Consider the following 25122-nt stretch of genomic DNA (forward strand, 5'->3'; position numbering starts at 1 on the left):
CCGTGTACGCCCAAGGGTGGGTACAAAATGTCCACCTCGAAAATAGCTAATATATTTATTGAGAGTTGTTGGAAATGGATTAAACTTAACAATCTTATGCTTAATAAACACAGCATCTTCTTAAATATTAATATAAACAATTTACAGACCTTACAACAAAATTACAATGTACATCAAAATTAGCATACCAGTAAAAGCCACTAATTCAGATTTGTCGATTTTCTCCACATTCTTCCTTTCAGCCTCCTCATTGGCGGATAATTATGTCGATAATGTAATTATACGTCGATAACTATATGAATTATGTTCCTACCAACGAGAAATTACAGAAAAAACTTTAGTAACAAGTTTTACCAAGGGTGTACTTTTTATGCCCACCCATATTTAACTCAAGATATTACTTTTATTTTCAAAAATATCGGTAAAACCAAATTAACATTCGATAAAGGGCTGTATTTTTAACAATAAATAATTTTTGAAAAATTTTTAAACACGTAATAAATATGTTACAAGGGAATACGCATTAGATGGACATTTTTTACCCACCCTTGGGCGTTTAAGGGTTAAGAGCCCATATAATAATATGGTAGAGGTACATTTTCAGGGTACAAGGTTTCTCCTCACGTAATAATCTGACGCGTTCGAGTAACTGCAAAAATCGCCTCTTGGGCTCCCCTACCATATTACTTTATTGTCTAATAATTCACTTGTACTTTCTGTCGTTGACACATGATTTATAAAAGTGTTTATAAATTTACATACATACATATTTTTCTAAACAGCCCTTTTATATTGCGTGTTATAGAGAGCTATCAATTAGATTATTTCAGTATATGAATACCTATTGCGCCATCTCTTAAGGGGTTTATCTAACTTAATTTCTGAGACTGGAAGATTTCGCGAATATTTCTATTATAGAACGCTGACTCTAGTCATGTATTTTATAGATTTTATTATAATGTATTTATAATTTATTTACATTGCACCATAAAAGACAAACATTAGAATGTGTTTTTATATTAAAATTCAAAAGCTTAGTCATAAGATTTTAAGACAAACTGCCTGGTTTATCCACCAAATTGAAAAAGGATTACCAAGTACGTTGTAACACCTCCTGCGATCTAAAAAAAATAATATTAATTATTAAAAATGCTACATAGATATAAGAGCTATTCATTTCGCGTTAATAGAAGAAATTTCGTAAAGTGAGAAGAAAAATATTGCAAAATTAATTTAAGCAATTTGTAGAATACTGCTTAAAAAGGAAACTTCTTGATCCTAGATATATTGAGATATTAAAAAAAATACTAGATTTATTTGTTGTAAAAGGTATACCTAAAGTACCCTAAATAAGGGTCACATTAAAACAAAACGTTTCTAAATCATCTTCTTCTTCTTCATGTACCATGTTCTTTCAGAACGTTGGTTACCATCATAGCTATTTTAATTTTATTCACTGCCACCCTAAATAGCATGCTTGTATCAACCATACCAATCTCGCAAGTTATTCAACCATGAGGTTCTTCTTCGTCCTGGACTGCGTTTGCCTGCTATTTTTCCTTGCATAATATTTTGTAGCAACCCATATTTGGGACCTCTCATTACATGTCCGAAGTACTCCAGCTTTCTCTGCTTGATGCTTTTTATCATCTCAATAGTCTTGCTTAGACGTTCTAGTATTGTGGAGTTTCGAATCTTCTCCACCCAGGAAACTTTTAAAATTCTTCTATAGAACCACATTTCGAAAGCCTCAAGGTGATTTAGATCGATTTTATTCACAGTCCAGGACTCGACACCATAAAATAAGACCGAGAACACGTAGCAGCGAAGTAAGCGGATCCTCAATGCCAATTTTAGGTCTCTGTTACATAACACCTTGGACATCCTTCTAAAAGCGGTTCTAGCATGCTTTATCCTAGATCTAATTTCGCCGTGACTTTCTGCGTTACAATTTAGTTGCTGTCCAAGGTACACGATTTTATCAACTTGCTCAAGTTTGGTATGATTTACATATATAGACGGTTTTATATGCTGCTGTTTACTTATTACGAGTATTTTGGTTTTCCGTGTGTTCAAATTTAGACCTGCCTCCCTACAACTCTCAACGACACTATCAAGTAGTGTTTGCAGATCTTCTTGACTAGAAGCTAGGAGTACTGTATCGTCCGCATATCGCAAAGTATTGACTTCACCGTTCACAAGTATTCCTTCTTATTTTTCAGAAAGATCTTTTCTGAAAATTCTTTCGGAGTAAACGTTGAAAGGCAGTGGTGACAAGAGGCATCCCAGCCGTACTCCTCTTTTAATATTAAGAGCCTGTGATTCCACACCATCTACTAAAACTGATGTTGTTTGATTCCAATATAAATTTGCAATTATTCGAACATCTCTGCCGTCCAATCCTATGTCTTTTAGAACTTAGATCAATATTGAGTGCTTAACACGATCAAATACCTTTTGGAAGTCAATAAAGCAACAGTATATGTCTACATATATATCTCGTCATCTTTGAGCAAGTACGTTCATTCCAAACAATGCCTCTCTCGTTCCAAACCCGTTACGGAAACCAAACTGTGTGTCATCCAGGTATTCCTCGCATTTATTGTAGATACGACCATGTATTACCTTCAGTAAAATTTTTCTATAAATGTTTTAACAAACTGATAGTTCTATAATCACCACAGGTTTTTGCTGTTGTCTTCTTAGGTAGAGCTATAAACAGTGAATTAGACCAGCCATTAGGAAGTTGTCCGCTGGTATAAATGGTAATAAAAAACGAAGTTATAGCCTCTAAAACATTGCTATCATTATAGGCTTGTATATTTCAGTTGGAATTTCTTCAGGACCAGTCGCTCTGCCATCTTTTGATGATTGTATGGCTTTTATTTTCTTAGAGCGTGTTATTAGGGGTCCGTCGCAGTTAGTAATATCGGGTGGTGAACTACTCCTATCGTCTTCGAATAGGTTCGTAACGTAATTTTCCCATTCTGTAAGTTTCTCCTTTACTTCAAATATTACTTTAACATGTTCATCTTGTAGCAGTGCAGTATGTTTCTTATTGAAGGTAGCAGCCGCTTCTTTCACATTTTTATACATGTTAAACGTGTCATTTTTGTTTTCAAGTTCATCAATGTCTTGACACTGTTTGGCTAGATGTTGACTCTTTGCTTCTCGTATTTTACGTCGAATTTCTTTTTGTATGCTGTTATAAAGTGTTTCGTTGTTTTTCGCTAATCGCCGTTGTTCCATCAAATCCAATATGTCTTCTGTCATCCAAGCCTGCCTCTTTAGCTTTGACCTGCCTTGTAAATTTCTCACACAGATTTCTTTTACTGTGGTTACGATTTTATTTAAGCCCTCATCGACATTTTCACCGATACTTTCCCAAATTAAATTTTCGTTCAGTTGTCTTTGAACTGATTCCTTAACTTTCTCGTCTTGTAATTGGGCTATATCAATATTTTTGCGAGACTTCTTTTTGATCTTTTTTTTTTTAATTTTAATTGGTTTACAGCTACTATGGGATTGTGATGTTTTAAATGATTTGCTGAAGTTGATTTGGTTCCTAATAATTTTGTCCTCTGACTCTGCATTTAACTTCCAGGTGTAAAGTCTTCTCGGTGGTAGTTTAAAGTGAGTATTCGATATAATGAACTCGTGTTCTTGACAGAACTGAACAAGTCTATCTCCACGTTCGTTTCTGTTTCCCAAGCCATAATCCCCCACAATGTTCAAACAGCGTCCTTTGCCGACTTTAGCGTTAAAATCTCCAAGGACTATATATTTTCTGCTGCTTTGACAAGATCTAGAGCATCAGTAAGATCTTTGTAAAATGCTTCTAATTTGTCTTCATTACTGGATGATGTTGGGGCATAGACCTGAATTACATTGGTAATTAACGGCTTTGAACTAAATTTTACTAGCATTACTCTGTCAGATATGGGGATATAAGTTAATACTGATTGAGCTAAGTGTTTTGCTACTACGATTGCAACTCCATTATAGTGATTGGCATCGGTACTTCCGGCATGGTACACTTGATATCCATCTACGTCACATACTCCTGATCCCGGCCACCGCATTTCACTTATTCCGAGGATGCTGATTTGCATTCTTTTCATTTCTTTTATGGCATTATATATTTTATCTAACTCAAACATGCTTCTGACGTTCTATGTGGCTATTTTGCAAGGATTTCGCATATTAATTACCTGAGAGGCCCTGCAGTCTTAAGATTGCCCTCTCTTGCTGGATCTTGGGTTCCGAGATCCATGATCATTAATGTTTTGAGTTAAATTCACTAAATCATCAGTGTCTCTAAAAGCCAAAAAAATAGCATACCTAAGCCACCAAATTATATTGGTTAAAAACCCTTTAAATGTAAACAATTATGTTATGTTACATATTATTAAAATTAAAGTTTAAAGATGTTGCAGATATGCCTGGATATTACCCAGGGCAACACAGGACTCTTCCCACGTGGTTGGAATTTTTTTGGAGAATTAAACCTCACATATTGGATTTCAATGGCCAACTGACAACTCAGTTGTCAGTTGGCTTGGGTGTTTACCCAATACATTTTGGTGGCTCAGGCATGCTATGTTTTGCCTTTTAGAAACACTGATGATGGATTTCTTAATCCGAAAACGTTTTGATTTAATGTGACCCTTATTTAGGGTATTTAAATATACCTTTAACAACAAATCTAGTATTTTTGTGATTTATAATATACAGCTAGTACAAGAAGTTTATTTTCCTCGTGGATATTGAGATATTTGTTGAAATAGTAGAGTTTTCTATATTAACGACTACAATAGAAACCTTAACCTTATTATAGAAACAGAAGTAAAAAGGAAGAAAATAATTTATACCAAGAACAGCCAATCCTACAGACAAAAATACATCACAAAATTAAGTTATGCTTGTAAAGTAAATAGTACTATAACCCAGACGTCTGGTTCTAGTGCTTCGCATAGGTAGAGTTCTGTAGCATTCTCTTTTAGAAAAGTTTTGATCTAGTTTATTTCTTTCTTTATAATATGTCTATTTTCTATATATTTATTACTTGCATCTTGAATTTGACACATTTGTGCCCTCCTCCTTGTTGCTATGCATTTTTTGCATTTAATGATATTTGCAATTTGATATTTATTTGTTCCACCAATACAGCAGAGTATATTATAAACAGAGTGGGCCAAATAAAAGGAGCCACCCCGATATTTGGCAGTATTTATTAGATTTTAAGAAAATAAAAAAACAGGTCAATTTTTGATCTAAGGGGGACACATTTTTACGATACAAACATCTGTCATTTGTCAACTCCCTCCCTTTCACTTCCCCCACCCCTTATTTTTAAATAGGGAATAGGGGTCGTGTGCTAGCTCATTTGAAAGGTTATTTAATTCTCTATTCAGTAATATCAACATCGACTTAAAAATGTATACAGGGTGTCCAAGAAAAAATATTTTGAATTAAATTAATTGACACAAAAAGAAGAATGTATGTAATTTATTTAACTCAGAACACATTCTACTGCTGCCAGAAAACAGAAAAAAATGTTTTTTGATAAATAGACACTGCTTTTTGCTTAATTTTAATGTTCAAGCTTCCACTCATCTGCCTCTTGGTAGGTTGAATATTGAATTTAAGCAACAAACAGTGTTTATTTATCAAATAAACATTTTTTTCTGTTTTTGATCAGAGGTAGAATGTATTCTGAGTTAAATAAATTACATACATTCTTCTTTTTGTGTCAATTAATTTAATTCAAAATATTTTTTCTTGGACACCCTGTATACATTTTTAAGTCGATGTTGATATTACTGAATAGAGAATTAAATAACCTTTCAAATGAGCTAGCACACGACCCCTACTCCCTATTTAAAAATAAGGGGTGGGAGAAGTGGAAGGGAGGGAGTTGACAAATGACAGATGTTTGTACCGTAAAAATGTGTCCCCCTTAGATCAAAAATTGACCTGTTTTTTATTTTCTTAAAATCTAATAAATACTGCCAAATATCGGGGTGGCTCCTTTTATTTGGCCCACTCTGTATATTCGTATAAACTTTACACATTGCTAAAACATACAATAGATTGTAAGAATATAAATGGAAACATTAAAGGCGGATATGGCTACCGTGGAGCCATTCTATTGCGTTAGGAGTTAGTTCGTGGATTTCAATTAAGCTTCCTTCGAATCGTGTGGCTGGACATTCTTGTGTAATGTGGTGGACTGTTTGTTCGGCAGCATTGCATTTGTCACATAGCGGGCTGTCTGCGATGCCCCATTGGTTAAGTGATTTATTGCACACTCCATGACCTGCCCTGATTCGGTTCAGATTACACCATTCTCGGGGCGGAAGAGAGAAACCGTTGAGTTTGACTGTGGGATTTCCTATTAGGTGTGCATTGTTCACTTCTTCGTTCTATTCGCTTATCCAATGCTCATCGATTGTGAAATTGTTTGGAAGATTTTTTGCTGTTCTTGTTGGCGGGTTTCGAGATCTCAGCTGCAATTGGCCCTGGTTTAACTGATCTATGTCGGTATTTATTGGCAATGAGGGATTCTTTTGACATTTCTGGTATTGTGATTTAAGGGCAGCTAGCCATCGTGTTTTGGTTGGTGCAATATTGCTTAGAACTGGAAGCCACTGAGTTGGTGTGCTTTTTATGGTCCCCGTAATAAACCTCATTGTCTGATTTAGTTGTGTGTCTAGGACGTTAGTATGGTGACTGTTTAGCCACACTGGAGCACAATATTCGGCTGTTGAATAGACTAATGCAAGAGCGCTTGTCCTGATTGTGTCTGCATTGGCTCCCCAAGACGTGTTTGCAAGCTTGTGAATGATATTATTGCGAGTTTTTACTTTAGCTGCAGTTTTATTTAAGTGTTCCTTGAAAGTTAGAGTGCGATCCAGTATTACACCGAGATATGTTGGATTTGGGTTATGTTTTAGGGTAACCCCTTCGCTTTCTATGTTTAGTCTGTAGTTCACTTCCCGGTTATTTAGATGGAAGGCAGTAACTTCTGTCTTTGTAGGATTTGGCTGAAGGCCCCATTTTTTAAAATATGTGTTAATAGTATTTAGGTCGCTTTCTAGGATAGCTTGGGCGTTCTCGATGTTTCTTTCTTGTATGCCTAACGCCATGTCATCAGCATAAATAAACTTGCGTGAGATTGTAGTGGGAGCGTCTCAGGTGTAAATGTTGAACAGGAGCGGGGACAGAACCGATCCTTGGGGTAACCCATTCTGTACACTTCTGTATTTACTAGTTTTCCCATTAACGCTAACTTGGAATAATCTGTCACACTGCATTTGATTTATTAGCTTATTAAATGATTGGCATGGTACCATCTGGTACAATTTAAGTAGTATTCCTTCCTTCCACACCGTGTCGTAAGGAACAATTAAAAGGGCGATTGGTCTGTAACTCTCGGGCAATGAACCATCTTTGCCTGGTTTGCAGATTGCAATGACTTTGCTTTGCTTGAATAGTTTGGGGAGCTTTTGCGTCGTCATTATCTGGTTGAAGAAGTCGAGGAGCCACCTTTGAGTTATTGGACCAATGTGTTTTATGAACTCGGGATATATTTTTTCAACTCCTGCAGCTTTGCGGCACTTAATTAAGTCTAATGCGTTGAAAAGTTCCTCGGTCTCTATTTGCCTCATGATGGGTAGGCTTTGTTGAGATGCAGTTTTGTTCTTTTTGAGCTGATATCGTACTTCTCTTTTATAAGCCTTTTCTATGACTGGTTTGGAGATTTGCGCAATGCGTTTCGTTATATCTTCTGGATTTGGTAATGAAGAGTTAGTTGTTGGGATATTAGGGCCTGTGTCCAGTTTTCTGAGCAGGTTCCAGGCAGTGCGACTACTATGCCTGAAGTTAAGGTTTTCGAGAGTTTCTCTCTACCTGGTAGTTCTTGCAGAATTTAGAGACTCTAGAAGTTGTTCACCTAGGTCTGGGTCTCTGGTTTGCTCATATTGATCATACAGGTCTTTGCATTCTTCGGTCCAGCCTGGGATGTAGGATTTGGTTAGGCCACGTGGAACATGTTTTTTAGCCCAACTAATTATAAGTTTGGCGAATCTTTCGTAGTTTTCTACCTTAGGCTCAATATATCTGATATCTTTCTCCAATTGTGCTTGGTACTTATCCCAGTTAGCCTTATGAAAGTTCCATCTAGGCAGAGGAATTGAGTTTATAATGGGAATAGTGATGCCCATAGTTGTTATCACCGGCCTATGCTGCGATTTTGGGAAATTATCAAGAACTTTCCTAGTTGCATGATTATGGCAGTCATCTTTGGTGGATATAAATGTAAGATCTGGGTTGCAGAAGTCTAAGATGCTTGAGCTCCGTCCATTCAATCACTTGTTCGCCTTGGAGGTTGCACTGGTTATAGCCCCATATAGTGTGATGACTATTGACTATTATCTTGTATCAAAAAATTCACTTTTCCTGACTACTAGTAGACAGACTTTTCAACTCCCCTATTGTTTCTATATCTTCTTCCTATGACTATTCTTTACCTATTGAGGCTCCACCCAGTTTACTTAGTGTTCCCCTGATTCTACCTAGTTTTTGTCTGTTTTTATGTTTGCATAATATGTTGTTTTTTTTATATATTTGTTTAATATTTGTCGAGCACGTCCTGCAGTTGTCCTTACTTCATGCTGGCTCGCTACAATGTTGTCGATTTGTTAACCTTTAGTTATAGAAGTAAAAAAGTACAAAACGAGTCAAAAACAGTCAAACCTAAAGACAAAAATACATAACAAAATGAAGTTATTATATTACCAAGAAACAATAATATATCCGCAAATTTTCTCAATCAAGAAACTACTTAAAGCGCAAAATAGTTAAGAAATTAATTCAACAAAAGCGGGATAAGGTTGCAGAATAAGGGTTCTTTATGTTCAGCTGAACATTTGAAAGTACTCCGCAAAAACCTTATGGAAATTAGGTCCTAGTGGATTTAGTTCATATTTTGGGAAAATACTCTTTGAAGCATCCTGATGAAAAGTTCTAATGGCCAGATCTCGATCTGATGGAGGATTTTTAAGATATAGAGGCACAAACTCGGAAAATTATAAGATTTACCGAGTTTTCCACTTCCCGGAGTTACTGGTTATATGCCAACATGTAGAGGTTAGGATCAAAGAAAAGTACTGGTACTCCAGGACTTTTTACTGACTATCCAACGGCGACCTTTATTTTGACCTTGACCTTCAAGGTCATGCCGAGGTTACGCGTTCTTATTCGAGCAAAAACGTATTTTTCTAACTGCAACAATGAATAGAATGGATATATCTACGTTTTAATATGATCTTGAAAATCATGGTCAAGGTTATTGGGTTAATGGGTTATAGATTCCAAAGTAACGTAATAGAAGTTTGAGATTTTTCCACGGCTTAACGGTACCGACATTGATCATGACATTCTTGATCGTATCAAGGTCATGAGAATTTTTATTCAAAAGGGGCAATATTTTTGACTCTGAAAAAGATAATAAATATTCTTCGTTCGGATAGGACTTTAAAAATAAAGGTGAATATTTCTTCAAATGTAGAGACTATTAATTATGTCAGTTTCGTAAATCAAGTGTGATGTCTTCTTCTTCTTCTTCAGCCTGTTTGCATCCACTCCTGGACAAAGGTCTACCCATGAGCTCCCCACTATTCTCTGTTTTGTGCTATTTGGTGCCAGTTTCTCCCCACTTTGGCTTTGATGTCGTCTAGCTATCGTTTTTTTGGTCTTCCTCTACTACGACTATGTTCGCGTGGTCTCCAATGTACAAGATTTCTCGTCCACTTGTCATTCTTTTGACGTACTACGTGTTCTACTAATTTACATTTCATTTGCGCAATTCTTCCAATTACATCTTCCACCTTCGTCCTGCTTGGCACGTCCTCGTTTCGTACGTTCTCTCAGAGATACTTCCTACATAGCTCGTTCGATCGATGGCCCTTGAACGTTGATTTACCCGATATCAAACCTTGATGTTCTTTTTTTAAATATCGTATTGTTTCTATCTGTAGTTTATTTGAATTTCATTTTTATATTTAAATCAAATGCTACCTATCAATATTTATTAAGGGTATTTGGTATTTGTTATTCCTACCAAAATTATTTCGCCGCGGGAGGGTCATGATAACAAAAATTCTTATGACCTTGATACGATCAAAAATATCATGATCAAGGTAGGTATCGTTAAGCCGTGGAAAAATTTCAAACTTCTATTACATTACTCTAGAATCTATAACCTATTAACCCAATACCATGATTTTCAAGATCATATTCAAACGTAGATATTATGTCCATTTTATTCATTAGAAACATATGTTTCCGTTCGAGTAAGAACGCCTAACCTTGGCACGACCTTGAAAGTCAAGTTTAAGGTTAAAGCACCAGTAGAACCACTCTCCGAAAAATTGGAAGTAAAATCTGTAGTCGCGCATGGCGACCGCGCAATGTTCTTAGCCGCTTTTGCCCCACTCTCGCATTGCTAGTCGCATAGAAACGTACGGATTTTAACAAGGAAACCCGCATCCACCACTGGTAAACTACCAATTGCGTACTGCCGGTATTACTTCTTGAGATCAAAGCGCCGACAGAGGAGTGGTTTTACTGTGGAACCTCTATATACTGTGGTTAAAGTAAAGGTCGCCATTGGATAGCCAGGAAAAAGTTCTAGACTACTAGTTCTTTTCTTTGATCCTAACCTCTACATGTTGCCAGATAACCAGTAACTTCGGGAATTTAAATACACGGTAAATCTTATAATTTTCCGAGTTTGTGCCTATATATCTTAAAAAACCCCCCATAAGATCGAAATCTGCCCATTTGAACTTTTCGTTAGTTTCAGTTGATCTACCATATTTTATAATACCAATAATGGAGGAAAAAATTAATTGAGAGCGTTCGTGAATAAAAATTACTCTACGATGTATCGTATTCATTGTACTCTGATTCTCAGCGAAAATTAAGAATATGAGAGGAAACAATAGTTAGTTTATTAACATGACACAAACAATAATATTCTATTATAGAAAGAATTATATGCAGGAATATACACCTATTATAAAAATATGTTTGAATGTTTCTTAAAATAACTCCTAAGAATTTCAATCAGACGATATTAACATTGTAGATTATTTTAATCATATAAAATGTATCATAATGGTCATTCAAATAAATATTGTCCATATACGTTCGTTCTAATTATTTCGTAAGGATGCAATAATGGAGTTACAATACTGTGTGTGTGTGTGTGTGTGTGTGTGTGTGTGTGTGTGTGTGTGTGTGTGTGTGTGTGTGTGTGTGTGTGTGTGTGTGTGTGTGTGTGTGTGTGTGTGTGTGTGTGTGTGTGTGTGTGTGTGTGTGTGTGTGTGTGTGTGTGTGTGTGTGTGTGTGTGTGTGTGTGTGTGTGTGTGTGTGTGTGTGTGTGTGTGTGTGTGTGTGTGTGTGTGTGTGTGTGTGTGTGTGTGTGTGTGTGTGTGTGTGTGTGTGTGTGTGTGTGTGTGTGTGTGTGTGTGTGTGTGTGTGTGTGTGTGTGTGTGTGTGTGTGTGTGTGTGTGTGTGTGTGTGTGTGTGTGTGTGTGTGTGTGTGTGTGTGTGTGTGTGTGTGTGTGTGTGTGTGTGTGTGTGTGTGTGTGTGTGTGTGTGTGTGTGTGTGTGTGTGTGTGTGTGTGTGTGTGTGTGTGTGTGTGTGTGTGTGTGTGTGTGTGTGTGTGTGTGTGTGTGTGTGTGTGTGTGTGTGTGTGTGTGTGTGTGTGTGTGTGTGTGTGTGTGTGTGTGTGTGTGTGTGTGTGTGTGTGTGTGTGTGTGTGTGTGTGTGTGTGTGTGTGTGTGTGTGTGTGTGTGTGTGTGTGTGTGTGTGTGTGTGTGTGTGTGTGTGTGTGTGTGTGTGTGTGTGTGTGTGTGTGTGTGTGTGTGTGTGTGTGTGTGTGTGTGTGTGTGTGTGTGTGTGTGTGTGTGTGTGTGTGTGTGTGTGTGTGTGTGTGTGTGTGTGTGTGTGTGTGTGTGTGTGTGTGTGTGTGTGTGTGTGTGTGTGTGTGTGTGTGTGTGTGTGTGTGTGTGTGTGTGTGTGTGTGTGTGTGTGTGTGTGTGTGTGTGTGTGTGTGTGTGTGTGTGTGTGTGTGTGTGTGTGTGTGTGTGTGTGTGTGTGTGTGTGTGTGTGTGTGTGTGTGTGTGTGTGTGTGTGTGTGTGTGTGTGTGTGTGTGTGTGTGTGTGTGTGTGTGTGTGTGTGTGTGTGTGTGTGTGTGTGTGTGTGTGTGTGTGTGTGTGTGTGTGTGTGTGTGTGTGTGTGTGTGTGTGTGTGTGTGTGTGTGTGTGTGTGTGTGTGTGTGTGTGTGTGTGTGTGTGTGTGTGTGTGTGTGTGTGTGTGTGTGTGTGTGTGTGTGTGTGTGTGTGTGTGTGTGTGTGTGTGTGTGTGTGTGTGTGTGTGTGTGTGTGTGTGTGTGTGGTGTGGTGTGGGGTGGGTGTGTGTGGGGTGTGTGGGGGTGTGGTGTGGGGGGGGTGTGGTGTGGGGGGGGGGGGGTGTGTGTGGGTGGGTGTGTGGGTGTGTGTGTGGGTGTGGTGGGTGTGTGGTGTGGGTGGGGGGTGGTGTGTGTGGGGGGGGGGTGGGTGGGGGGGGGTGTGGGGGTGGGGGGTGTGTGTGGGGGGGGGTGGGTGGGGTGTGTGTGTGTGTGTGTGTGTGTGTGTGTGTGTGTGTGTGTGTGGGTGGTGTGTGTGTGTGGGGGAAGTGTGTGTGTGTTGTGTGTGTGTGTGTGTGCGCCCAGGATGTGTGTGTGATGTTGTGTGATGTGTGTGTGAGTGTGGTGAGTGTGTGTGTGTGTGTGTGCTTTGTGTTTTATTGGCACTGTTTTTCACAACCAACTGGCCAGTCAATTTCATAATGATTTCTTAGACTAAACTTATCACTAACTCAGGGGAGTAATGTGTAGTGTATGTGGTGAGTAAGTGTCTTGTTACTTTGCAAAGTTGACGTCATTGTCTTTGCAAAGAGATGCTAATTTTATCCGAACGTCTGCGGTCTCTCCGGTGAGTACCGATCCCACAAGGACAGAAACTATTTTTATTTATTAATCCATAATAAACGAAAAATCTCTCACCCTGGTGAGATTCGAACTCACGATCATTCGGACCTTTCGATCCAAAGGTAGGCGCTCTTACCACTGAGCCACAGAGGGGGATATTCCTTGCAATACTAAAAACTCTCAAATGACTATAATCTTGCACTTATATCGACCTGAATGCTGACGAAGACTGACGGTAATCTGCCCAGAATATTTTTGTGTGAATGGGTTGACCTGACGGCGATTTGACGGTAATCTGATCGTACCGTGACTGTTGGTCTAAATCAACCTCAAATTGAAAAGAAACAAGAGTCAAAAATCACACCTGTTTTCTTAACCATATTGTCTTTAGAGGAGTGCGAAATTGGAAACTAAGGATTGGAAACTGATTTTGGAACAGGCCAAGACCCATCATGGGCTATAGAGCCAATGTTAATGATGATTGTGTTTATAGCAATCTTAAATCAAATTGATGTTTTTTGTTATTAAGGAATGGTGGCCTTCTTCTATTAAGACATCTATGATATTTCTCAACTAGGACAAAGAATCGGTAAAGACTTGTAGCTATACCGGTAAATCAAGAAATCTCTGAAGTATAACAGTGTACCAGGATTGATAATTAAAACGACTTTTAATTGGAGTAAATTTTTATCACTTTTTGTATTTTGTTAAATAATTAAATTATTTAAATCTTACCGAAGTTAACAAATTCCTGTCTATGGAAACCATATTACATGATGTAAATTTGATAGGGCAATGATGCAACATTAAAAGTAATACTTGAAGCTAAAAAATATAAATGAGTTAATTTATATAAAAAACATTAGATATTGGCTTTTTTAACAAAATAAATAAAACAAGAGACGCGACAAAATTTTAACTCCCGTTGAGTTAATATAACGAGCAAAATATAATGAGCAAAAAATCATGGATGACAATGTAAAACTATAAATGTATCTCGTATACGAAGACATCCTTCTCTAATGTTTATTTATTATACCATGAAATAATAATAATACGAATTATTGCGGATTAAAATAACTAATTTACTCATAAATAGATTTCTATGTATTCCAGCATTACATTATTACCGAGGGCCGAAAGTCCCTTAGAATACCAAGAAAAAGTTCCTTTTGAATAAGATATTTGAAATTAAAAAACACATTAAAATTTGTCTTTAATTTTCACCCCTGTAACTTAATAAAATTAACATTATAGAAGTTTTCAAAGGATTTTGTTACCCTCGGTAATAATGTAATCTTTCATTCTGCGTTTAAATTTTTTAACCATATTTATTAGTTTTCTCAGGATTCGAAAAAATGAATGCGTCTAAATAATATTGGACCAAAATTTTGCTCCTACTCCCTTAAAATATTGCAAAAAATCATGAAAAATATTGAACGAAAAAGCGATATTAGGGTTATATTAATTTTTTGTACTGAGTATTTCGGAAAATATCACATACAGGGTGATTGATTATTGGGGTAAAGCTCAATAGATCCGCTATAGTAATAGATAGCAATAAAAGTTAATAACAAAAGTTTTAGCCATCTTGCTTCACATTACAAAATTAGTTAGAATGTTACAGGGTGTTCGATGACACAGTGGCAGATCAAACTTATGTTTTTTTAAATAGAACACCCTATATTTTAGTTTTAATTTGAAATCCTGCTAACTTCTCCATCACAAAAATATAACGGTTTGTTATGTTATACAGGGTATTTACAAAGTTATAACCAATTTTAAATGAAAATCGTAACAAGTTAACTCCCTGTATAAATAAAAATAAGCAAAACAGCAACGGTTTATTAATGCCATATTTTTTTACGTATTGTCAAAATTTTCAAGAATTATTGATATTGCTAATGTTCTTTATATCAAATACAGGGTGAGTCAAAACGCAAGTACATTATTTTCTCATTAATTTTAAATGGAACACCCTGTATTTTCTATCACTATTGAAAAGTACCATTACCGTATTTTAATTTTTAGATAACATTCCCTATGTCTAAATTTATGAGTTTTCGAGATATTTTCATTTTTCAATGGAACAGTAGCGTGGCTACCCAAATCACGAGAATTTAATAAACTGGACTGGTGTTTTTGGGGCTACGTTAATAATGAAGTTTATAAAATACAACGTGGAATGAAGGAAACACTTCTGTTGTATATAGGTATACGAATTTATTAAAATTCTTAAAATTTGTCCACAAGGGAGTGGAAGTACAAAACGTTTTCGGTCAAACTGACGATCATCAGTGTAAACGTCCAGTGTACAAGTAAATGAAAACAGAGTACAGTTGGTTGTAAACCTCTCACCTGATCACAACAACCTTGTGCAATTTCCGAGCAAGGATGACATACATCCACATGTGATATTTATAATCTTAAGACATCGACTTAATGTCGACTGCTATATAGCATAGAATGTAGCAATAATGCTATTTAGAGGTTTTTACACCTATTGAAGTGGCTAGTTTCAATTATTTGTACACTGGACGTTTACACTGATGATGGTCAGTTTGACCGAAAACGTTTTGTACTTCCACTCCCTTGTGGATAAATTTTAAGAATTTTAATAAATTCATATACCTACATACAACAGAAGTGTTTACTTCATTCCACGTTGTTTTAACGAAGGTATACAGCCTACTACAGGGTTTGCCCTTTTTAAAGTTTTTTTTATAAAATACCTCCAATAGCAAGGGACGAGATGAAAAATAGAATACAAAGTGTATTTCGATATGTTAATTTACAAATGCTTCGTAGAGTAAGTAGCTCATTCAATGATCGTTTTTAGGCGCGCATAAAAATGTGTTAGGAGGTAATTTTGAACACCTTATGTAATTAAATATTAAAAATATTTCATTAAAAGTAGCTTCTAATTGTTTTAAAAATGTTTTTTTTTTTGCAAAATGTATTACTGATAAATTATTTTTCGTTATTTATTTGTTACATTGTTACATTTACATACAAAACTAGTGTTTAATTATTTTTTTATTATAATATCGCATCGACCACGCAGGGTCATTAGCGCATTTAGGTTAATGTAAAAATAATTTATATAAACAATGTATATACATAAGTTAATAATGATACGTTTGTTACAATGTGGGTTTTAGATCTTTTGAAGTATTTGACAGTTTTTTAAGGTACGAAAATATTTTTTTAGTATCTGTATTTTCTTCTAGGGCTCCTTTTAGGGAGTTGGGTATGTTATACTTCCGTCGTTCACTGTTATATTTGGGACACTGGATTAAAAAATGTTTTACCGTTAGATCACTGTTGCACATTTCACACACTGGTTTATTTTTGCGTTGTGGTAAGGAGTCATGAGTAAGTCTTGTATGACCGGTACGGAGACGGGTAAGTATCACTTGTTCTCTTCTGTCTTTTATTCTTGGTTTCCAAAGATGTGGGTGTTTGTTGACTTCGTATAGTCTTGATGGGGTGTTGTTCTAAGTTTGTTGCCATTTTAACTGCTTTGATGCTTGTTGTGAGTTTTATTGGTTTAGCGTCAAAGTTATCTTTTATGTAGATTGCTACCCCTCCGCTGGCAATTTTCGCATTTTCTCGGTTTTTAAAGAAACAATTGAAGTTATTTAAAATGTGAGTTTTCTTATTTTTGAAATTGGTTACTTGTAAACATACTAAACTAGATTTATGTTTTGAAATTAATAATTTTAACATTTCTAAATAGTTATAATACCCATTTATATTCCAAGAGAGTTGAATATGATGTATTAATAAGTGTCTGTAGATGCGCCACTGTCTAAGTCAGTGTGAATGTCTTGCTTTACTTTTTTATTTCTTATTCTAGTGCATTTGACTTTAATTTTTCGATCCTTCAGAGGTAAGGGTATATGTCAGATAATAGATCTATGACTTCTGTTGTCTCTTCTGTATACATTTTTGCGATACTCAAAGGGTCTGCTGCGTTCTCACAGTTTTCAAAAAAGTCTAATAACTGTTCGTAAGTTATAGGCTACTTGGAGTTTGGGTTGTCAAATAATATTTTAGTGTACCTTAGCATTTCCTCCAGTGTTTTTTTTGTTGCGATATTTTGATCTGATTTTATTTTTTCTCTTTATTTTTTGGTGTTATGAAAGTATGTTCCTCTAAAGATGTAGTAGCTGTTGGGGAGATTTGGGAGATTGTGCGTTTGTTTTGTGCTTTGTCTGTGTTTATATGCTGTGTATTATTTTCTAGGTCGATTTTAAGAGTGTTTGTCTGAGTTTTTTGGATTGGTGGATTAGTTGTTATTTCAATCGGGTCTGTGTTTGGAAATTTATTTTTGATGTTGTATTTCTATCGCTTTCAGTTATTGAATCTTGGGATATTTGTGGTTGTGACAAAATCTGTAGTTCTTTCTTTGTTTGTGAGGAAGTAATTTGGTCGTTTGTGGGTGATGTTAATTTGGGATTTAGTGTGGTGTTAGGTTCCGGTTTCTTTAATATCTGGGTACCTTATTCGTGTTCTGTTCGTGGTTGTTCCTCTAGCTGACTATATTCTTCATTGGCAGAGTTATGTATGTTCGCTTGATGGTCAGTTTTGATTTGATTAATTGAACTACTTAATGATGATAAAGAAGGACAGTCAGAATCTTGATGTCCGAACGTCTTGCATGTGGAGCAGTTTAAACCGTCTATGGAAATGTATATTCGATATGATGTATGGTCGAAAGAAATTAGGAATGAGCCAGGAATCGATTCATTTTCTAAAGGACTTATGAAGATTTGCCTTCTAAAGCTAAGCACGTGGCTGTATTCCGGGTCTTGCATGCCCAATCGTAGAAACGTCATGTTGGAGACGGATTTTATACCCATAGTTTTTAGGTGCTCGTCAATTATGCTATTAGGTATAGTAGGAGGTACACTAGATATGATTAATCTCTGGGCAGGAGTTATTAGTCTTCGTACTTCAATTTGGTTGCCGTCAATAATTACATGTTTGTAGGAGCTAAGAAATTGGTCAACTATATAATATTTAGACGAGAGGTAGATGCAGATGCGGCTGCTTGCGATTTTGGATGCCCAAATAACATTTTTGGGCTGTACTATTGATCCAACAGCTTTTACATATTCAAAAACTTGTATTCCTTGTATGGTTGAGAGTATGAGACCTTGGTCTTTTGAAGGATGTTTAAAACTGTTTAATGCTTGAGAGTAAGGGATATGTGACGTAGTCGGTGTATTTCGTGAAGTAGTAGTTAACTCCGGTTCAGCCATCGTCTCGTTGAAAATTTACATGCATTGGAACAGTGGATCCGAAGCCGGACCTGGCCCCTTAACAAAATTTGACGGCAGCCTAATTACTTAAATCAGCAAAAAGTTGTTGTCGATAATCGATAAATTGGATTGAAATCGATAAAATATTGCCTTTTAACTTCTGATTTTATGGTTAGATATAAATAATGTAATTTTGTACTCACAGAATCGTTGGTTTTTTAACACACTGTCACATTTAAACTTTATCTTGCAAACAGTATAAATATTAAATTATATTTCCAACTTTTAACTACTTGAATTTATAAATGTGTCGGGACCGATATAAAGCTGTAAGATTTGCTCGCTATCAGGGCCGGACTCCAGTGTTTAATTATTGTCTTCACAAAATATTGTATTTTGTGTTTTTGTGTTTTTTTGTAAAATTTATTACTAATTGTCTTTCTTTATTTGTTGCATTTACATAAAAAAGTAGTTTTTAATTGTTTTAAAAATGTTGAATGATGTGGTTGTTTTTTTTTTTTTGTAAAATGTATTACTAATAAATTATTTTTATTTCTTTATTTGCTACATTGGTACATTGATTACGGGATTGATAATCAGTAATCGTAAATTGTCAATTCAGTCATGGCTTATTTTAAATTTAGATAAATTTAGAGACCTAAAATAAATTGCTCGGAAAAATGAAAATATCTCGAAAACTAATAAATTTGGAGGTAGGGAATGTTATATAAAAATTAAAGTACGGTAATGTTACTTCTCAATAATGATATAAAATACAAGGTGTTCCATTTAACATTACTGAGAAAATAATGTACTTGCGTTTTGACTCAACCTGTATTTGATATAAAGAAAATAGCAATGTCAATCATTCTTGAAAATTTTGACAATAAACAAAAAATATGGCATGAATAAATCATGGCTGTTGTGCTTATTTTTATTTATACAGGGAGTTGAACTTGTTATTACGATTTTCATACAAAATTGTTTATGACTTTGTAAATACCCTGTATAACATAACAAACCATTATCTTTTTGTGATGGAGAAGTTAATAGGATTTCAAATTTAAAGTAAAATATAGGGTGTTCCATTTAAAAAAACATAAGTTTGGTCTGCCTCTATGTTATCGGACACCCTGTAACATTTTAACTAATTTTGTAATGTGAAGCTCAAAGGTGGCTAAAATTTTTGGTGTTAACTTTTATTGCTATCTATTACTATAGCGGATCTATTGAGCTTTACCCCACTAATCAATCACCCTGTATATGACAAAAGTGAATATAAATTAAATTGTTTACAATTCAGTCTCCTGTCATATGTATTACAGTATGTCTAAAAAGTAACGCATAAACTTTTAAAATTTTTTTCCTGAGAGAGTTAAATACCATAATCCTCGGAGATTTTAACGCTAAAGTCGGCAAAGGACTCTGTTTGAACATTTTGGAGGATTATGGCTTGGGAAACAGAAACGAACGTGGAGATCGATTTGTCCAGTTCTGTCAAGAACACGATTTCATTATATCGAGTACTCACTTTAAACTACCACCGAGAAGACTCTACACCTAGAAGTCAAAAGTAGGATCAGAGGATGCAGAACAAAATTATTAGGAACCAAATCGACTTCATTCGAATAGAAAATCGATTTAGAAACTGCATCAAATCAGTTAAACTTATCCAGGTGCTGATATTGGGACTGGTCACAATCCCATAGTAGCTGTAACCCAATTAAAATTAAAAAAGGTGATAAAAAGAAGTCTCGCAAAAATATTGATACAGCCCAATTACAAGACGAGAAAGTTAAGGAATAAGTTCAAAGAAAACTGAACGAAAATTTAATTTGGGAAAATTTTGGTGAAAATGTCGATGGGGGCTTAAATAAAATCTTAACAACAGTAAAAGAAATCTGTGTGAGAAATTTACAAGGCAGGTCAAAGCTAAAAAAGCAGGCTTGGATGACAGATGACATATTGAATTTGATGGAATAACGGCGACTAGCGAAAAACAACGAAACACTTTATAACAGCATACAAAAAGAAATTCGACGTAAAATACGAGAAGCAACATTGAAGAACTTGAAAACAGATACGACAGGTTTAACATGTATAAAAAAGTGAAAGAAGCGGCTGGTACCTTCAATAAGAAACAAACTGCATTGCTACAGGATGAACATGGTAAAGTAATATTTGAAGTAGAGGACAAACTTAAAGAATGGGAAAATTAAATCACGAACCTATTCGAAGACGATAGGAGTAGTTCATCTCCCGATATTACTAACTGCGACGGACCCCTAATAACACCCTCTGAGGTTATAAAAGCCATACAATCATCAAAGGATGGCAGAGCGACTAGTTCTGATGAAATTCCAACTCAAATATACAAGCTTATGAATCATAGCAATGTTTTAGAGGCTATAACTTCGTTTTTCAAACCATTTGTACCAGCGGACAACTACCTAATGGTTGCTCCAATTCACTGTTTATAGCTCTACCTAAGAAGACCACAGCAAAAACCTGTGCTGATTATAGAACCATCAGTTTGTTAAACCACTTATTGAAAATTGTTCTGAAGGTAATACATGGTCATATCTACAATAAATGCGAGGAATACCTGGATGACACACAGTTTGATTTCCGTAACTGGTTTGGAACGAGAGAGGCACTGTTTGGAATGAACGTACTTGCTCAAAGATGTCGAGATATATCTGTAGACATATACTGTTGTTTTGTTGACTTCCAAAAGGCATCTAATCGTGTTAAGCGTTCTATATTGATCGAAGCTCTAAAAGACATTGGCTTGGACGGCAGAGATGTTCGAATAATTGCAAATTTATATTGGAATCAAATAACATCAGTTTAGTAGATGGTGTGGAATCACAGGCTCTTAATATTAAAAGAGGAGTACGGCAGGGATTCCTCTTGTCACCACTGCTTTTCAACGTTTACTCCGAAAGAATCTTCAGAAAATCACTTTCTGAAAAACAAGAAGGAATACTTATGAACGGTGTGAAGTCATCAATAATTTGCGATATGCGGACGATACAGTACTCCTAGCTTCTAGTCAAGAAGATCTGCAAATACTACTTGATAGTGTCGTTGAGAGTTGTAGGGAGGCAGGTCTGGATCTGAACATACGGAAAACCAAAATACTCCTAATAAGTAAACAACAGCATATAAAACCGTCTATATTTGTAAATAATACCAAACTTGAGCAAGTTGATAAAATCGTTTACCTCGGACAGCAGTTAAATTGTAACGCAGAATGTCACGGCGAAATTAGATCCAGGATAGAGCAGGCTAGAGCCGATTTTAGAAGGATGTCCAAGGTGTTATGTAACAGAGGCCTAAATTTGGTATTGCAGATCCGCCTACTTCGCCGCTACTTGTTCTCAGTCTTACTTTATGGTGTCGAGTCCTGGACTGTGAATAAAATTGATCTAAATCGCCTTGAGGCTTTCTAAATGTGGTGCTATAGAAGAATTTTAAAAGTTTCCTGCGCGGAGAAGATTCGAAACTCCACAATACTAGAACATCTCAGCAAGGCTACTGAGATCATAAGAAGCATCAAGCAGAGAAAGCTGGAGTATTTCGGACATGTAATGAGAGGTCCCAAATATAGTTGCTACAAAATATCATGCAAGGAAAAATAGCAGGCAAACGCAGTCCAGGACGAAGAAGAACCTCATGGTTAAAGAACTTGCGAGATTGGTATGGTGTTGATACAAGCATGCTATTTATGGTGGCAGTGAATAAAATTAAGATAGCTATGATTGTACCTACATGAAGAAGAAGAGAGAGTTAAAAAAACACAAAAACTTGTAATTTTGTAAAATTGTTATTTTAGTTGACACGTAAATTTTATTGGGTTATATTTTTGTCAAAGTAACTGTTGACATCATGGACTTTTTGTAAGTAACACACTATAACAATTTATTTAATTAAAGAAATAATGAATAGTCGTTTCAGGGACTAAGTCAACGGTATTCGATTAAGCTATCCTTCTCGAATAACTTTGAGAAATACTCGAAGAGATATTATGTGTGTAAAGGTTCCAAAAATTCAAATTATTGTTCAGACTTATTCAAAGTTTTAAAAACTTAAATGTTTAACACTTATCAGACCAGTTTTTTCTGTTCTTGTTCATTTATCATCCATTTATTTTTGCATTCCAAAAATATGCCAAATAGCTGATATTTATTTGACATTATGTATTTGCAGTGAAGTAATTTATCAACAATGGTTGTGCGTTTAAATGAGGTAGGGACAAAGAATATAAATTTTAATTACTGTTGGTTTGTAGAGAAAAATTAGGTGGTCAACAAGAACTTCTTCTTCTTATTCTTTCTTGAAGGTAGGCTTTAAAGCCTGTTTCTTCTTTAATATTAGCCTCCTAAATTTTTTAAATTATCGCACCATCTTTTTCTTGGTCTGCCAATACTTCTTCGTCCATTTGGTAACTTATCTCGTGCTATTCTTACTATCCTATCCTCTGCCATTCTACTAGTGTGTTCGTTCCCCTCCTGTTTCCGTTTTGTCACCCATCTATTATGTCTTCTACATTGCATGATCTTCTTATGTTTTCGTTTCTCTCCCTACCAACAGACTTTTCCCTGATATCCATCGGAGTATTTTCATCTCTGTTGTTTCTAGTAGTCCTCTCGTTTTAGATGTGTCAGGTCTTGTCTCCGCCGTGTACGTCAATATAGGTCTAATTGCTGCTTTATATATTCTTACTTTTGTATCTTGGTTTAGGTGTTTGTTCTTTCAGATTGTGTCATTAAGAGATCCCGCCGCTTTACTTGCTTTTAAGCGTTGTTGTCGTACTTCCTCTTCAACATCTCCTAACTGGTTATCAGGGTGGGTCGAAAAACAATAATGTTTCATTTTTTAATCGCTATACCGCGGAAAACTTGCCTTTATAATATATTGAATTATAATAAAATAAAGTTATATATTGAACCCCCAGCTAGCGCATCATACTTAAAATTTAGTTTTTTTTTTCAGAAATCAAGACATTTTTCAATTATTTTTACAAACTTTTAGCCAATAATATTTGAGCGTGCTATAGTGAAAACTGTTTAGTTAGTAGTTTAAAAAATAGGAAATAAATTTGAAACAGACAATACCTTTTAATTTGCGGTAGCGCTAAATACTCAAAAATTGTTAAAATTCACATATCAGCACCTTAAAAGAAGGTGTGGTCTAGTATGTTGTGTTGGGTGTTAGTAGCACAATCCATTTTTTGTTCTTTTACTTTACACTCCATTTAATTGGAATAGAATTATTATAGTGCGTTTAAAGTTATAAAGGATATAAATAAAACAACTTATAATTTTAATAACATGTTTAATTGAAACAAAAAAAAACAAAATTATAGCCAAACAATGTCAACAAATTAAACGAAATTTTGACTTTAGAAAGAGTCTCTTACTCACTATTTCTGAGTGGGTACGTTGTCAAACTTTGGCATCGAAGCTCTGGATGCTACGGCAGATTTTATGAAACCATCTCATTACTTAGCACCGACGACTTTTTTAGATGCTTCAGTCATCAACTTGACGCAGCGTTCCACGGCTTGAGTATGACATAGAAATTTTCCAAAGTTCCAATCCTCGGGTGTTTCACCAGCAGTGATTTTAGCCCAAAATTCATCATCAGAGACTCTCCGTAACAGTGATGATGGTGTAATTTCAGTGGTGTTCTAATCAAATAATTCAGTAGAGTCAGTCGCATGAAAGGTGGTTTTTGGAGGTCCAAAAACCCTAACTGTCTCTGTTTCTGTAGCTAACATCCTTGCTTTGATTATTCTTCGGAATCCTAATTCTCTTATGTATTTCCTTTCATTCACTATCATCCTCAGTAGCAAATTTTCTGGGTGGGAAAAACGCATTTCTTTCGATTACAGGATAAACTACTTTAATCAAATTCTCTGGTAGAAATCTGGTTGATTTGATAGCCTCAAAAACGTGTTCAGGTCCATCTGTTGTGTATTTGCTGCACTTTATTTTGAACAATACAAGCATGTATGATTTAAAAATGAAGGATACTAACAAACAATTTATTTTCAACTGACGGCGTTTCCACACTTTCATACAGTCTCAAAACTCTGTTAGCTGTAGTCAACCATCGAGAGTGGGAACGTGGACCCGGTTCTCGAACAGATAAGTCCACAGGGCAGTTGCCTGACTTTATCGCACAACTTATGTCTAGAAGATACTATTCATCTTTACTCAAAAGATTGCGATTAACTAGTAATCCTAGTGGTTAGGAACGAGATGGTGTCATAAGATCTGCCGTAGCATCCAGAGCTTCGATGCAAAAGTTTGACAGCAAGCGCAGCTTCAACGTACCCACTCAGAAATAATGAGTAAATACTCTTCCTAAAGTCAAAATTTCATTTAATTTGTTGACATTGTTTGGCTACAATTCGTTTTTTTTTTTGTTTCAATTAAACATGTTATTAAAATTATAATTTGTTATATTTATATCCTTTATAACTTTAAACACACTATAATAATTATATTCCAATTAAATGGGGTGTAAAATAAAAGACCAAAAAAATGGATTGTGCTATTAACACCCAACACAACATACTAGACCACACCTTCTTTTAAGGTGAATATGTGAATTTTAACAATTTTTTAGTATCTTGCGCTACCTCAAATTAAAAGCTATTGTCTGTTTCAAATGTATTTCCTATTTTTTAAACTATTAACTAAACAGTTTTCATTATAGCACGTTTAAATATTATTGGCTAAAGATTGTAAAAATAATTGAAGAATGTCTTGTTTTATGAAAAAATCTAAATTTTAAGTATGAT

The 25122-nt window shown here is 35.5% G+C and overlaps 1 protein-coding gene across 1 annotated transcript in view; it reads right to left on the reverse strand.

Annotated features, from left to right (window-relative positions):
* Nucleotides 1–989: 989 nt before the first annotated feature.
* Nucleotides 990–25122, reverse strand: part of LOC114330218 (gustatory receptor for sugar taste 43a-like) — a 61626-nt gene continuing 37493 nt past the window's right edge. Inside the window, exons 5-6 of the mRNA XM_028279538.2 lie at nucleotides 13777–13866; nucleotides 990–1121 (exon numbers count right to left, since the gene is read on the reverse strand). Coding sequence (XP_028135339.2) covers nucleotides 1068–1121; nucleotides 13777–13866 — 144 coding nt within the window. The 3' untranslated portion in view covers nucleotides 990–1067. The remainder of the gene's footprint in view (nucleotides 1122–13776; nucleotides 13867–25122) is intronic.

This window comes from Diabrotica virgifera, chromosome 7, assembly GCF_917563875.1.
Source record: "Diabrotica virgifera virgifera chromosome 7, PGI_DIABVI_V3a".
NCBI lineage: Eukaryota > Metazoa > Arthropoda > Insecta > Coleoptera > Chrysomelidae > Diabrotica > Diabrotica virgifera.